Consider the following 15,764-nt stretch of genomic DNA (forward strand, 5'->3'; position numbering starts at 1 on the left):
GCAGGGGTCTGCAGCTGCAAGGATGGCCTGGCCCTGTGCCTCAGGCCATCACCTTGAGGCATCCATGCAGCTCCCTTTCTTGGCATCCACCTGGGGGAGGACCACTGGTACACCAAGCAGGCTGTGAGAACAGCAGCTGCTTTGGCATCAGACGGGCTGGGGGCGGGCCGTGTGCAGGCTAAGCTCCTGGGGTTGGGCCGGCAACGCCACAGCCGGGCGCCCTGAGAGCAGGTGGCAGGAACGTGGCCTGAGGCCCTCCTGGCCTGGCGTGCAGACGCCCCTGCGGTTCAGAGAGGGAGCCTCCCAACCTCGTGGTCACCAGGACCCAGGATGCCTCTGTGGTGACCGAGGCTGGTTCAAGTTCAGAAATCCTAGCTTCTCAGGGTCCCCCTTCTCTGCTCACCTGGCCCAGGCACGCCGGCCATTTGGGGCCCCTGTGCACATGCCATTGGCCCCCCAGGGAGGGCCCTGCTCTGGGCACACCCGCCCTCCTTCCCCTGGGGCGGAGCCCAGCTGGAGGCTGCTGGACGGCTGTGGCCTCAGAGGCTCCCTGGGCCCTGGGACCCCCTTCCTGACAAAGGCCCACTGGGCTCCCACCTGCCACCCCCACAGCGGCCAGCCCCTCTCGCCTGGGCAGGTGCAGGACGTGCTCCAGGGGGCCCGCCTCCCCACCCTGCAGTCAGAACACTCCACCAGGTCCCATCTGCCTTGGTGGGATGGACCCCAACACCTGCCCCCCGAGGCTGGTGTGCTTGCTGGCCCCCGTCAGGGTGCAGCTCTGACTCCCAGCCTGGCCCTCCCCTGGGCAGAGCACATGCAGGGCTGGGCAGTGAGGCCGTGGAGGCACTTCCCACAACGGGCAGTGGCCGCCCTCTGAGCCTGGCCCTCGTAGATCTGAAGGCTCCGGCTGCTCCCCAGCAAGTGGCTTTCTGGGGCGCCCATGGGGGTTTCCTCCCTGCCACCCAACTTCCTGTTTTCTCAGTAAGGTGCCGAGTAAGCTCATCACAAGGCCCCCTAGGCCCCGGAGGAGGTCCTGGGGTCTTTCCAGCACTTGCAGCCTTCAGCAGAGACACGGCTCCCGTCCTTCAGAGGCCAAGGGCAAGGGCAAGCGCCTCCCACAGCCCACTTGGACACCGTCTGCCCTGGAGGGAGGGCAGGAGGCGGAGGTTCTGCACAGACGCCACCCAGGCTGAGTGGCGGGGGTACGAGGACCTGTAGCAGGCGCTTCCCTCCCACTGGGCGGGGTGCCTCCCTGCCATCTTGGGGAAGGGCCGCGTGCACCCTGCGTGGGGAGTCGAGGCTGAGCTTCCACCGAACAGCTGGGCTTGGGGGGCTGCTCCCAGTGCAACCCGCAGGCCTGGACCCAGAATGGCCTATGCTCTGCACCTGGAGCCACCACAGCATGCCAGGACTGGCCCCTGCCCTCTCGGACCCCACAGCAGAGGGCAGCCAGGCCTCAGCCCTGCCACATCACCTCTCCTCGGCTGGACAGCTCGGGACACGGCACCTGGGCCAGCAGGGGAGGGGCAGGGTGGTGCCCCCGCACTGGCGCCAGGCCCCAGGCCCCTGGCGGATCCTAACCCTGGGCTCGGTGGCCCCAACCAGGGGTCTCCTCACCCAGACCGTTCCAGACAGCAGGGTGCCCAGCAGCCCTCTGCGGCTCTAGGCCTTGCTTTCGGAAGTCCAGCCAGAGGCAGCTTCAGTGGGTTCCCTGCCCTCCATCCAGGAACCCCATGGGAGGCCAGCCCTGGGCCAGGAGGAGACTCCCAAACCTGAACAAACAGCCCCCCTAAGCTGCCCACTTTGGCCATGCGGGCCTGACGCTCTGCCACCTCCTTCCCCAGAATGGACTGCCCCCACGCCCATACCAAGCTGTGACCGGGGACACCTGAGGCCGGGGGGCAGGAGGCAGAGATCAGACGGTGGCCACTGCTCCAATGAGCAGAAGTGCCAAGGCCATCCCGCTACCGCCAGGGCCTCGCTGGGCCTTGCCTGGCACAGAGGTGGCTCCCTGGCAGCCTAGGGCTCACACATTGGCCCGAGGCAGGCCTGGGGCACGCAGGACCCACCTGGCAGCGGCTGAAGATGTCGTCCTGGGTGACACGCACGTTGAAATGCCTGATCACGGCCTTCGCCTGCTGCTGGGCCTTGAGGGAGCAGTCTACTGCGAGGCAGCGCCCAGCCCCCAGCTGGGCCTGGAGCTGCGGACACGTGCAGCTGTTGAGCTGGGGGGCGGGGGGCACTCAGAGCCTGCCCAGCCCCCGCCCCAGCTCAGGGGTCCGGGCCGGGGCAGAAGCCCCCCCCCCCATTAGCCCCCCCCCCCCAGCAAGCAGACCCTGAAGGGGGGCACCTTGGGAAGATGAGGCTCAGATGCAAATGCCCTGTCGGGGGCTCACCTTGTGGTACGGTAACCCCGAGGTCAGGACAATCCGTCCCTCTTGCCTGGCAACCTGTGCCGGGGGGTCGGGGGGGGGAACCTGTAGTGAGGGCAGCGCCAGCTTCTGGGACCAGGGTTGCCGCCCCCTGCACCCCCAGAGCTGCCTCTGCTGAGCACCTGAGCAGCCACCACGTTCCCACAGCCTGAGTCCTGGGCACCGCCTTCTGCTACAGATTTGGTCTCAGAATCACGCAAACAAAATTAGATTCAAAAAGCCATCTCTAAAACCCTAAAGAAGATGGAGCAAATGAACTGCGAAGACAGAAGTGTGCCTATTTTTTTTTTAATTAATTAATTTATTTATTTATTTTTGTCTTTTTGCTACTTCTTTGGGCTGCTCCCGCGGCATATGGAGGTTCCCAGGCTAGGGGTCTAATCGGAGCTGTAGCCACCGGCCTACGCCAGAGCCACAGCAACGCGGGATCCGAGCCGCGTCTGCAACCTACACCACAGCTCACGGCAACGCCGGATCGTTAACCCACTGAGCAAGGGCAGGGACCGAACCCGCAACCCCATGGTTCCTAGTCGGATTCGTTCACCACTGCGCCACGACGGGAACTCCAGAAATGTGCCTATTGACACAAGAGCACAGTGGCTACGGCCCAAGATGACAAGCACCCTGCAGTCACACTACCGCGGGCGCTAAGACCAACACGGCTACCCCGAAACGTTCGTGTGGGAGCTGCGACGTAGCACAGATGGGGAAAGCTGGTGCGGCGAGTGTTAGAGCTCCCGGCGGGGAGAAGAGAGGTTTGGGTTAAAGTCAAGGAGGTCGCCCAGTAACCCTCGGTCTGCGTAGAAAGCTTCAAAGGTGTGTGATGTACACTCGATGTACATGACAGAGACTTAAGAGCATTTTACCACGCTGCCCGCTGCAAAGGCCCGGAGTCAGGACCCAGCCCTGCGGCCCCGGCGCCCTGCACCCAGGCTGGCTTCCAGATGGGTCTCACGCTCAGGGGAACCGGGAGACACCAGGAGAAACAGCGGATTCGAGGTCTGAGGCAGAGGGTGCGCACAGCGGAGACGGGACATCTCATTCGATCAGGAGGCCGGGAAGCCGCCGAGGTGTACGAGCATCCTGCCAAGCGGACTCAGAATCCGATGGGGGCCCCGCGTGCCACAGGGCACAGAGCGCACCTCGGAGCCAAGGGCCGGCTGTGGGACGTGATTAACGGGGTTCCTTCAGAGTCACTCCTGTCTCTTGGGAGCCTGGGAGGGAGGGGCCCCGTCCACACCACCAGCACGGAAGGGCCGAACGCGGGAAAGAAAGCGCGGCGGGGAGGCGCCACAGTGACTGGGCGATGATTTCCTGGATGCGGCGCCGAAAGCAAAGATAGCACCATTTAACAGAGATGCACCGATTTCATGAAGATTCAAAACTTTGGTGCGTCACAGGACACTCTCAAGAAGGTGAAAAGACAACTCACAGCATGTGGGTAAAAATACCTGCCAATCACGTGTCTGGTCAGGAATGAACAACCGGCAGGCATAAAGAACTCCTACAACTCAACAGCAGAAGCAGCAAACGATGCCATCAAGAAGTGGGCAAGGACTGAAAAGACACGTCTCCAAAGAAGACACGCAAGGGCCAGCGTGCTGGTGGGAAGATGCCCACCGTCGCGAGTCATCAGGGAAACAGGAGTCAAAGCACGGTAAGAAGCCCCTTCGCGTCCATGAGGATGGCGGACGTTTTATCTTTAAAAAGGAAAGTAAGAGTTGCTGAGGATGGAGGAAAAGTCGGGAAGCCCTGTGCCTGGTTCCTGGGAACGTCAACTGGCGGCGCAGCTGCTGCGGAAAACGGGACGGCAGTTCCTCAAACACTGAAGCACAGAATTACCATGTGATCCAGCCGGGCCGCTTCTGGCTCCAGACCCCGAAGAACTGAAAGCAGAACCTCGAGCAGAATCTCATCCGTCAAGGGACACAGGTGGAAAGAACCGAGCGTCCATCAGCAGACGATAAGGCCCGCGCACGCGCACACACGCCCACGTGTACGAGGGAATTCATTCAGCTTTAAAAGGAAGTAAATTCTGACACACGCGACAGCATGGATGGACTCCGAACACATTATGCTCGGTGAAATGAGCAGACACAAAAAGACACGTTATTAACTGACTCCCCTAATTTGAGTCCCGAGAGGGGTGGGCCTCAGAGAGACCGAAAGCAGAGGCGAGGCTCCCGGCGGCGGGCGAGGCGGGGGGAGGCCAGTGGAGAAGGGCTGTGGGTGCGCAGAGGTTTTGTGCGAGACGATAAAAAATTTCTGCAAAGAGGCCGCGGAGGCGGCTGCCTACACCGCGAATGGACTCAAAGGCACTCACCCGTACACTTAAATCCAGTTGCAAGACCGCCTGTGCGTGTGTGTATTTTCCCGCAACAAAAGCCGAAAGCAGTGACGCAAGTGGTCAGTCCGCTGCAGCAGCGAAGGCCTGAGTCAGTGTTACAGGAAAGAACAGAACCGAGGTGCTCCCCGGCGGCCTGGGGGCTAGGGATTTGGAGTGCTCAGCGCTGTGGCGGGGGCTCAGTCCCTGGCCTGGGAACTTGCTCCTGCTGCAGGTGCTGCCAAGAACAAACACATACCCAGCTGAAGTAAATATGAGCAGAGAAGCGAAGCAAAGGGCAGTCGGGAACCACACTGGGAGCGGCGAGGTCGGAAGGCCGAGGTCCCGAGAGCAATGGCAGTGGACCCTCGGCAGAGTCCTGCCCCACGGCATTTATTATAAGCCCAGCCACGCCCTTCTTCAGGAGCGAGGGGAACAGGCTGCTCGGGGAACAGTGACCCCCGTCAGCAGTCCCGGCAAAGGGCGTCCTCCAGGCACTCCCGTTGCGGCTTGGCGGCAACGAACCCGACAGGGTCCATGAGGACAAGGGTTCGATCCCTGGCCCCGCTCAGCGGGTGAAGGATCTGGCATCGCCTTGAGCTGCGGTGAAGGCCACAGACACAGCGTGGATCCCGCGTGGCTGTGGCTGTGGTGCAGGCCGGCAGCTGCAGTTCCGATCAGACCCCTGGCCTGGAAACCTGCATGTGCCGTGGGTGTGGCCCTAAAAAGACAAAAAAGGAGAGGTTCTTCTCTCTCTCTCTTTTATTATTATTATTTCTTGGCTGTGCCCAAGGCATGCAAAAGTTCCTGAGCCAGGGACTGCAACCGGAGCCACTGCAGTGACAACGCCAGACCCTTAGCCCACTAGGCACCAGGGAACTCCTCAAAGGAAGTTCTTTTAGTAAAAAAGAGCTTTTCTTGGAGTGCATGTGCATGTCCACACATCACAAACTCTAAAAGCCGCTGAATACATAAAATAATATGATGTCTAATTTTTAGAACTAAGAAAAACCACAATGTGTTAAAATCCTGGAAAATAGGAGTTTCCACTGTGGCACTGTGGGTTGATCTGGCATTGCCACAGCTGTGGCTTGGATTTAATGCCTGGCCCAGGAACTTGCATATGCTATGGGTGTGGCAAACAAACAAACAAAAAACAAACAAACCTGAAAAATAAGAGCAGGAAAGATGGAAAGGGGGTGAGAAAGCTAAACTGAGCTAAGATCCCGGGATTAATCTTAACTTTAAACATTACTAACTGAAACATACATGCTAAAATTTCTAGGTTACCCTCTAAAAGAACAGAATTTATAACCGTCAAACGAATAGAGGGAAAAATAGAAACAGGGGTGAAAAGACAAAAGACTCAAGAAACAGGGAAAAAAGAAAAGAGAAGGTAGGACGAAGAGCACAAATTAGAACAGCGCAACGAAATACACATCATGTCAGTAACGCACCATAAATGTAAATGGCCTAAACTAATACATTGAAAGGCAAAGACTGTCAGACTGGGTTTTTAAAAATCCAGCTAGAAGCAGTTTATAAAGAAATACACCTAATATACAAGAGCAAGGTTTAAAGCAAGAAGGTGAGACGATGATACACAAATACTAAGCAAAGAATGCTGGCGACGTGGCGTTAATATGAGCTCAAACAGACATGAAGGCAAAGAGCGTCCCTGTAGCTAAAGAGCTTCACCCCAAACTTTAAAGAGCTCCACTCAACAAGAAGATGTGAGAATCCTCAAAGTGGTATGCTTGCGCAACTAACGGCAACTTTAGAACATACAAAGCCAATATTCACATGACTACAAGGGGAACTGGATGAACCAACCCACTGTCACAGGAGACTTGAGCAGAGCTCTCTAGGTCTTTGATAAAAGCAGTCAGAAAATAACTAGAGGATCTGCGCGAACCTCAGGTGAGCTTGATCTACTGCGGGTGTGGGAACAAGAGGGAAGGCACGTGCTGCGGCGACCACGGGTTCTGCTGACGTCCCCACGGAGCAGGCATGAAAGGGTCATCCCTCCAGCCACAGAGCAGGTTGCACAGAGATGGAAGTCAGCAGTATACAGACTGTGCTCCTGGACTACAAGTCAGGTGGGTTAGAAACGGATTTTTAAAAGACTACTAAGGGAGTTCCCGTCGCGGCTCAGTAGGTAACAAACCCGACTAGGAACCATGAGGTTTCGGGGTCGATCCCCGGCCTCGCGCAGCGGGTTAAGGATCCAGGGTTGCCGTGAGCTGTGGTGTAGGTTGAAGACAAGGCTCAGATCTGGCGTTGCTGTGGCTGTGGTGGAGGCCGGCAGCTGTAGCTCTGATTGGACCCCTGGCCTGAGAACCTCCATGTGCCGCCGGTGTGGCCCTAAAAGATAAAAGACAAAATAAATACATAAATAAAAGATTACGAAAAGCCTCCTAAACCCCAAGCTTTCTGAAACTGAAGATCAGCCTTCTAAGGAACTCGAGTGAAATTAGTAATTACAGCAGATGCCCAAAAGTTATTAGAACTAAAAAGCAGTGAAAACACTACAGGTCAAAATGGATGGAACGCAGTGAAAACAGTGCTTCGGGAAAAAATTATTGTCTTGAATGTTTACATCATAAAATTTAAAAGGCTGGAAATTAAAGAGCTAAGGACTCCACTTGTAAATAACCCCACGCAAGCAAAAGGAAGGAAACTATAAAGATAAGAACAGAAATTAATGCAACAGAAAAGATCAACAAAGCCAAATCCCAGCTACTTGAAAAGATTTACCAATTGACGAACCTCTGCCAGGTCAAGGAAGGGGCGCGCCTGCGGGGGCCAAGCCTCGCGACGGAGACCTGGCAGCGCCGCGCACTGGAACACGGGGGGGAGCGGGCCCCCTCCAGAAAAAGACAGGAACTGCCGAAAGTGACTCAGGAAGATGCAGACCCCCAAGGAGTCCTGTCGCTATCAAATACAAAGAGTCAGAAACTCCTAGAAATCCCCACCCCCCAAAGGCCAGGCCGAGGAGGCCTTGCACGACGTCAGCCGGTGTTGGAGAAGATAATCCAAAGGTCACCCGCGGCTGCAGAACGGAGACAGGAGGGGGCCCCCGCCTGATTCACCAGGCGGAAGAGATGACGGCGGGAAGAGGAGTCCGACGGCAGATGGGGTCCGGCAGAGACAGCCAGCCGTGTGACACGCTGGCCTGGAGGGCAAGGTTGGCTCCAAATTTAGAGATCCTGGGAGTTCCCGTCGCGGCCCAGCAGTCACGAACCCAACGATCCATGAGGATTCGGGTTCAATCCCTGGCCTCGCTCAGTGGATTAAGGATCTGGCCAGGGATTGACTCCGAGCTGCAGCTGAGACCTAAGCTGGATCCTTTAACCCCCCTGTGCCAGGCTGGGAATCGAACCAGCACTTGCACAGGGACCCAGGCTGCTGCCGTTGGATTCTTAACCCACGGCGCCACAGCAGGAGCTCCTAGTGCCGCCTTTGTTTTTTTCTTTTTGCCATTTCTTGGGCCACTCTCGCAGCATATGGAGGTTCCCAGGCTAGGCGTCGAATCGGAGCTGTAGCCGCCGGCCTACGCCAGAGCCACAGCAACGCCAGATCCGAGCCGCGTCTGCAACCTACACCACAGCTCATGGCAATGCCAGGTCCTTAACCCACTGAGCAAGGCCAAGGATCGAACCCGCCACCTCATGTTCCCAGTCGGAATCGTTAACCACTGCGCCACGATGGGAACTCCGTGCCTTTCTTTTTTTTAAAAAGTTTGTAAGTGGATTAATGGGGCTCATCATGAAAGGTACAGAAAGTGAAACCCAAAGCATAGCCCTTTTAGACAAAACAGCTAGTTCGTCTACTCGGGAGTTTTACCGAGAAAACGTAATTAGGAAAACTCCACAGGAGAGAAAATAAAAGAAGCCAGAGGGACCCGATCACTCTCATTGCTGGAAATGTCTCCCAGAAAGGACCTGAAGGCTGTACCTGCCCTGGACCCATGGCAAGTGTTAAGAGGACACACCTGCCCAGTTGTCCACAACGCTGTCCTGAGCCCACCACCCCTGAAATTACAGAAAACACGCACAGGTGACAGTAGCCCCCCTCCCCAAAGGCAGGAGCTCTGACCAGAGGGCGCCGTGGAATCGGCGTGGGTAAAACCTGCCCGTAACCACGCAGGGGCTCGAGCTGCAGCTCCATCCCCAGGGATAAGCGCCTCAGGTTCCTCTTCCCACGCACCCCCACCCTCTCCGCCGGAGCGCCTGGGCCTGTGCCCTAAGCTCAGTCTGGGTGGGGCCGCCTCCACTTTCGCTGCCTCGACCCTGAGCTTCCCCAGCCTCTCCCGCTGCTGCAACATCTGAGGTGTCTGTTCCAGCAGCACCACCCTCCTGGCACCAAAATCTACTGGTTTCCTAATGTGGCCATAGCCGTTAAGGACAGACCCCAGCACAGCTCTGCAGGGTGGGAGCGTGGCTGCCCGGGCTCACACGGGACCCCAGGGCTGTGGCCGGGCTCGGGGGAGGGCTCCCTGGGTGCCCGCAAGTCCAGGGCCACGGGACAGTGTCCATCTCCTTGACCTGCGGCCTGTGCCTCCTCGCCTTCAAGCCACAATGCATGGGCTTTCGGTCCATGCGTCTGCTGTTTAGGGCTCAGGCGATGACACCGGGCCCACCCACGTCCCCCGAAATCCTCTCTCGCCTTGAGGTCCCATGATGAGTAAATTCCATCTGCAAAGCCCTTTGGCCACATAATGGAACGAGGGAGTGGGGGTGCAGCTTAGGGGGCCAGATGCTGCCCTCCGGGTGCTCTTGGGGCCAGTGGGAAGGTCCCTCCTCCCTGGATCCTGGGTCCCTCAACCACTGATGCCCGGTCCGGGGGCCTTGAGAAGCCCTCTGTTCTCAGCCCCTGTAGGACAGGGACAATGCTGGCAGGGGACAGTGGCCAGAGCCCGCCCTCAGCACAACCATGCCCTCTGTCCCTGGGATGGGACCAGGCCTCCAGAAGCGGTGGCCCTTGAGGGGCCAGGGCCGGGCAGGAGGGTGGGTCCTCCTGCCCCCCCCAACCCCCGCAGCCCCACAGGCCTCCTCCTCCCCCCACCCGCCCCGCCCCTGTCAGCCTCCTCGTTAGTGGGGGAGGGGGCTGCCCGGAGGGGCCGGCGAGTGTACAGGGCAGGGCCACCACCAAGGGACAGACCCCGCGGCTCTGCAGTCCCACGGCCCCAGCAGCTCAGTGACTCGGGGGCGGGGACTCCTTCCGGGAGAATGAGCTCAAATGCCTGACAGAAGCCACGTGGGAAAGTGCGGCGTTGCGATCCCGCCCACCCCCGCTTCACAGCAGGGCGAGTCACCCCAGACGAGAGTGGAAACAGCCCAAGTGTCCATCAGGGCAGGGGGACAGCCACGCCGTGGCCTGTCTGGCAGGGGCTTGTTTGCGCGGAGAGAGAAGCGAGGGACTGACGGACGCGACAGCGCAGGCGGCCTGGGAAACACGGGGCTGCGTGACCGCGGCCACGAGAAGGGGCAGCGCCACGAGGCAGAAGCCAGGCTGCCGGGCTGCGGGGGTGCTTGGGGAGCGACCCTGGCCTCGCGGGCCACGGGGGTCTCCTGAACTGCCCGTGGTGACGGCGGCGCAGCTCCACGAACGCCCAAGACCACTGCGCACACCCTTCAGCGGCAGACTTGGGTGGCGCTGAGTCGTATCTCAGTAAACCAGTTATGCAGCCATGCCTGAGCCCCAAGTCCTGAGAGCCCTGCTGGGGCTCCTTTGTGACCTTGTGGCTGGTGCCCCCGGGGGGGCCTCCCGAGGGCGGAGCAGGAGGCGCCTCCAGGGGCCAGGACCCCCGGTTGGCCTGTGTAAACGGCCTCAAGGGCTCCCGGCCTGCAGCCCACGGGCAGCCACGAGCACCTCCATGCCCCACCAGGCAGCCCTGCCCTCCGCCCCGGAGGGTCCACGCCACCGGGTGCTGTGCCAGCCACAGGCCCTGCCCCTGCTCCCCCCGGACACGCGGCCCCCTGCCCCGGGCTGCTCACCTCAGCAGCCCTGCGGTGGTCCTCGCCCGTGCCCAGCACCAGCACGTCAATGCCCAGACAGCGGAGCCTCCGTGCCAGCCCCTGCAGCATGCTGTCACACACCACGCGGAAGGCCCTGGCCTGGACCTCGGGGGCGGCCTCCTCGGCCTCAAGCATCTGCAACATAGCCCCACTCAGCAGCCCACGGCCCGCCTGCCACCTGGCCCCGTGCTCAGCTTGCCAGGAGCGGCCCACGCTCCACGCGGAAAAGGCAGACAAGCAGTCAACACGGTACAGGATCACCCGCGCTAGACCCTGAGCGGCCTGGACACATCTCCCGGGGCGCGGGTGTATGCTGGAGGGGCGAGGGTCTTGGGTGCACAGGGACATGGCCAGGTGCTGCCGGGGACCTTGGTGGGGGGCATGCCAGGCCTGGGGTCGGAGAGGGCTGGGGACCCTTCCTTCAGGAAGCTAGCCCATGGCTCTGTCTGGCCTCCGTCCCGGAGGGGCCGGCGTGGAGGGGACGAGGCCGCTGGGACTGCTCCCCACCCTCCGCCCAGGTCTCCCACCCTGTGAAGTCTCCGTTTTAAGGACAGGGAGTCCCCCCGCCCGCCGAGCATCCTGATGAAGGGCCCCCCGGGGGCTTCACCCACCTGCTGGGGATAGGCCGAGGCCTGCTGTGGGAGGGGCGGCCTCTCGCTGCGGCCCGGCCTCAGGCTCCGGCCCAGGTCCCCCGACAGGTGGAAGCGGGCAGGCTCTCTGCACAGTGCCCAGTACACCTCCAGCAGGCAGTAGGCGTCAGCAGCTGGGACGAGCAAGGGTTTGGTTGGCTTTTCCGTTTTCTGTTTTGGCCACCCCAGAGGCATCTGGAAGTTCTCGGGCCAGGAATTGAACCTGAGCTGGAGCTGCGACCTACACCACAACTGCAGCAACACCAGATCCTTAACCCACTGCGCTGGGGTGGGGATGGAACCCGTGCCTTCACAAACAAGCTGGATCATTAACCCGCTGCACCACAGCAGGAACTCCTGGGACGGGCAAGACTGGCTTCAGCTTCCAGTGCGGGGGGTGCGGGGGCACCGGGGGCGGGGGTGTGTGTGTGTGTGCTCACCTGCATAGACCAGCTGCTTCTCGCCCAGTGGGCGCCGGTCCCAGTTGGAGAGCTGCTGCGTCTTGTCCAGGGGCTTGCCCAGCACCTGCTGCACCAGGAGGCTGAGGCCCCGAGGCCCCGCGGCACCATCCACGCCTGGGGCTGGCGCGTCCACCACCCGTAGCTGCCAAGACAGCAGCTCCCGGGAGTGAGGGCCGTGCTGGGGACGGTTCTGTGTCCCCCACGATGCGCAGCACCAGGAACACGGGACACAGACGGCCAGGCAGGCCGCGTCAGGTGTCTCGGGGCCACGGTCACCTGCCCAACGGCCAGCTCTGGGGCTGACGTCTCAACCCCCAAGGTTGAGAGAGTGCTGAGAGTGCCTCTGAGGGGAGCCCAGGGCCCTGGGGAAGCCTGGGGATCCTGTGCTCTGGGGCCCTGGTGACCTGTGGCCAGGGAGCAGGGCCAGGGCCAGCTCGGAGAGCACAGAGAGGTCGTGAGCAAGTCCTGGCGCACAGACACCCCGCCAGCTGTGGTGAGATCTCCGCCCGGGCAGCCCCCAACGCTGACCTGCTTGTGCACCTGCAGCAGGTCCAGGCTGCCCCGAAGCTGCTTCTGGGCCTGGGCCAGGGCAGGGCAGGAGGCGCCCAGGCTCCGCAGGTCCCCTGCCATCCCGTAACCTGCAAGCAGGGCTGTCGCTGTGACGGGCACCCAAGGAGGGGGCCCTGGGTTCACCCAGGCACCCTCCCCTGCCGCAGGCAGGCAGGCAGGGCTGGGGCACAGGGCCCGGGCTGCACTCACCCAGCTTGGTAATGGAGGGGTCTGCGAGCAGCCGGGACACCAGCTGGGAGAAGGCCTGGGGCTCCTGCCCTCTGGCTGGACTCAAGAGCTGGGGCAGGTCTAGCAGGAACACGCGGCCCTCCACGGCCACCTGCATGAGCGACGCCTGGGGCCGGCCCCCAACGCCGAACGAGGGCCTCCACTCCAGGTCCACGCCGACCACCTGGCCAGGCTGCAGGCGGGCCGCTGTGAGTGTGCAGCACAGGGCCGGGCGGACAAGGCCACCTGCCTGGCCCCGAGGGCTGAAGTCCAGGGGACTGAGGGGAGGGGGCTTGGCTGGCCCGTGAGCACCCACACAGACGGGGGCCAGGCCACAGGCTGGTGGCTGATGCCCAGGCCTGAGGCCCGATGTCCTTAAGCCGGGGTGCCCCGTGCAGCTGAGCTCTGAGAGGCCTTGGCAAGCAGCCCACGGAGCCAGCCACCCCACGAGCCGGGACCCACCTGCAGGAGTTCTGCTTCATGTCTGGCCAGGTCCTCCCAGGAGGCCAGGAAGCGGATGTCCTCCCTGGCGATGGGCAGCTGGTAGCAGTCGTCCGTCCTGCCCTCTGAAGGCGCCTCGGCCGCGCTGGGGAGGAGCAGGGCTGCAGCACCCCCCCGCCAGCGCCTGACGACCCGCCCAGGACAGACTCCAGGGGGCAAGCGCTCAGGGCCCGAGTGAGGGCCGGGTCTTGGGGGTCTGCCCTCCTGCGGGAGTCTGTTCTGGAAGCAGGGCCTGCACCTCCCGCCCCCGCTGTTCCCTCACTTCTAATTCTGAGACCACAGGCACGTGGGACCCAGGGGTCACTTTCTGAGGGTGGGGCCCAAGGCTGTGTCCGGCTTGTGAGCATCCTGAGCCTGGGGGGCGCTCACCTCCCCTGGAGCCTGAGTCGGCTGAGCTCCGTGACCACCGTAGCTGGAAGCCGCTCCTCAGGCAGGGAGAGGTCCAGGGCACACTGGGCGACCACGGCCGCGTCGTCATGAGAGGCCAGCAGCTGGAGCAGCTGCTCCTGCAGCCACTCGTTCTGCCCCACCAGGCCCTGGGGGTGGGGATGGGGGTGGCTCTGCCGGCTCTGCCTCAAGGAGGTGGGCTCATCCTAGCAGCCCCCCGAGCCCGACCTCCCCTCTCACACTGGCCCCGACCTCCCCCCCAGACTGGCCCTGAGCCCTTCAGAAGGAGGAGGTTGTCCTCTGAAGACCAGCAGCTCCCATGACCGAGGCTCCATGGCGACCGGGCCAGCTGGGACCAAGATGCTGAGGGCCTCAATGTGGTCAGGGAGAAGGGTCGCCACCTGAGCCCCCAGCCTGCCCCAGCCACTGCCTCAGCCTGGGCCCGTCTCCTGGCCTCCTGCATCTCCCCTCCGTACCCCGCCCCCCGACCCCCTGCGCTGGGCAGAAGGGCAGGCGCAGCCCGCGGGGGGGCACCCAGTGCCGGAGCAAGAGGCCCAGCGGCTGCAGGGGACCCCGGAGCGGGTGGGGGCTGTCCGCGGGGTCACCGGTCACTGGAACTCGGATGGGAGGGGACGGACCCCACCCTCTTGAGAGGCTCCTGCTGGCCGGCAGGCGGGGCCACCTCCCCGCACGACTCTGTCCCCCGGCAGCCCAGGCCGTCTGCTTCCCGCAGGCGGCGGGTTCCCACGTGGACGACAATATGTGGAAACCCCTCCACATTCTGCAGGATGTCCGCTGCCCTTCCGGCTGGCTCGGCCTTGGCACCCAGGGGGGACCAGCCTTCCGGGCCCTGGCTGGGGGTCCGCGTTCCTCTCCGGTGACTCACCACCCCCTGCCCCGTCACTCCAGGGGCGGCTCAGCACTGCCCTCCACTGGATGCCACTAGGGACAGCAGACCCTGCACGTCTGCTCAGGAGAAGGCGACGCCAGCTCCACTGTCCACTGCAGAGCTGCTGTCCCGCTGCACCTGGGCCCAGAGAAGCCACCTTCCTCCCGGGCTGCTTCACCTGGGCTGGGGACAGCCCTGTGCCCACGATGCCCCAGGATCAGGGGACAGCTCTGTGCCCATGATGGCCCTGGGGTCAGGGGACAGCCCTGTGCCCGTGATGTCCCCCACCTCCAGCTCAGGCCTGGAACTGAAACTTGCAGCCCAGTGCTCTGTGCTCCTGCATCACCCAATGGGCAGATGCCTCTTTCGAGAGGCCAGTGGGCTGGCCGGGCCTGAGAAGAGTCTAGAATTCCCTCTCAGTGAACATGGGGCACCCCCAGCACCTGGGAGCTCCATCTATGGCGGGGCAGGTGAGGGAGGATCTCGGAGCCCCTGCCTCACGCAGAGGGGTCCTCGCCCACTGCCCTCCTTCCGCTCTGTCCTCCCACCCGCCTCGCCCGGCGTCCCTGCTGCAGGGGCTGACCCAGTGGGTGGTGGGCATCTGTGCCCCGGGGGCCCACCCAGGCCATGCAGGACCCTCTGAACTCACGTGCACATGCTCGACCCAGCTCTCCTGAGACAGGCTTCTCTGCAAAAGCGGACACAATGCAACCTTCCTTCCTTCCCTCCTTCCTTCCTTTTTTTTCTCTCTCTCTCTCTTCCTCTCTCTCTCTCTCTCTTTCTTTCTCCCTTTCTTTCTTAGGGCTGCACCCGTGGCATATGGAGATTCCCAGGCTAGGGGTCAAATTGGAGCTACAGACGCCAGCCTGCACCACAGCCACAGCCACCCAATGCAACCTTTCCTAGAGGTGACCCCAGGGGCATGACCTCGCTCGGAGGCCCCCCGCCGCTGGCCCTGGTTCGGGCTGGGACGGGGCACACGCACCTCTACCAGCCGCTTGTAGCACAGGTACCGCAGAGAGGCCAGGCGCTGCTGGGTGACCACGTGTGGGCACAGGGCTGAAAGAGAGGGCCGGGCTCCGGGGGAGCGGGGTCCAGTGGCTCTGCCTGTCCTCCCCTGGCGGCCCCAATTCCACCCAACCCAGAGCGGCCCTCCCGGCTGCCCCATCCAGCACCCCAGGGCCCTCAGCCCGCCCCCCCCCCACCTGGCCGGCCAGTCCTCCCTGCCTCCCTGCCTGGAGCAGGTGCCTCGTCACAGAGTTCTCGGGGGTGGCAGGAGCACACTAAGGCTCCTGGCAAGTGAGGCAGAGAAGCCAGGTGACGGTGACCAGAGCACTTCAGGTAC

At 62.0% G+C, this 15,764-nt stretch overlaps 1 protein-coding gene across 8 annotated transcripts in view; it reads right to left on the reverse strand.

The window, feature by feature from the left end:
• EXD3 (exonuclease 3'-5' domain containing 3) overlaps nucleotides 1-15,764 on the reverse strand; it is a 57,152-nt gene that overhangs the window by 11,975 nt on the left and 29,413 nt on the right. For 5 of the 8 annotated variants that reach the window (XM_047769069.1, XM_047769065.1, XM_047769067.1 and 2 more), the window contains 11 exons: nucleotides 15,405-15,478; nucleotides 15,069-15,107; nucleotides 13,513-13,679; nucleotides 13,105-13,228; nucleotides 12,625-12,835; nucleotides 12,394-12,503; nucleotides 11,845-12,007; nucleotides 11,387-11,538; nucleotides 10,755-10,910; nucleotides 2,397-2,450; nucleotides 2,070-2,225 (listed from right to left, as the gene is read on the reverse strand). In XM_047769069.1, coding sequence (XP_047625025.1) covers nucleotides 2,070-2,225; nucleotides 2,397-2,450; nucleotides 10,755-10,910; nucleotides 11,387-11,538; nucleotides 11,845-12,007; nucleotides 12,394-12,503; nucleotides 12,625-12,835; nucleotides 13,105-13,228; nucleotides 13,513-13,679; nucleotides 15,069-15,107; nucleotides 15,405-15,478 — 1,406 coding nt within the window. The remainder of the gene's footprint in view (nucleotides 1-2,069; nucleotides 2,226-2,396; nucleotides 2,451-10,754; nucleotides 10,911-11,386; nucleotides 11,539-11,844; nucleotides 12,008-12,393; nucleotides 12,504-12,624; nucleotides 12,836-13,104; nucleotides 13,229-13,512; nucleotides 13,680-15,068; nucleotides 15,108-15,404; nucleotides 15,479-15,764) is intronic. The other 3 variants (XM_047769073.1, XM_047769068.1, XM_047769071.1) reach the window with 2 other exon arrangements.

The sequence above is a fragment of the Phacochoerus africanus genome, chromosome 2 (assembly GCF_016906955.1).
Source record: "Phacochoerus africanus isolate WHEZ1 chromosome 2, ROS_Pafr_v1, whole genome shotgun sequence".
Classification (NCBI taxonomy): domain Eukaryota; kingdom Metazoa; phylum Chordata; class Mammalia; order Artiodactyla; family Suidae; genus Phacochoerus; species Phacochoerus africanus.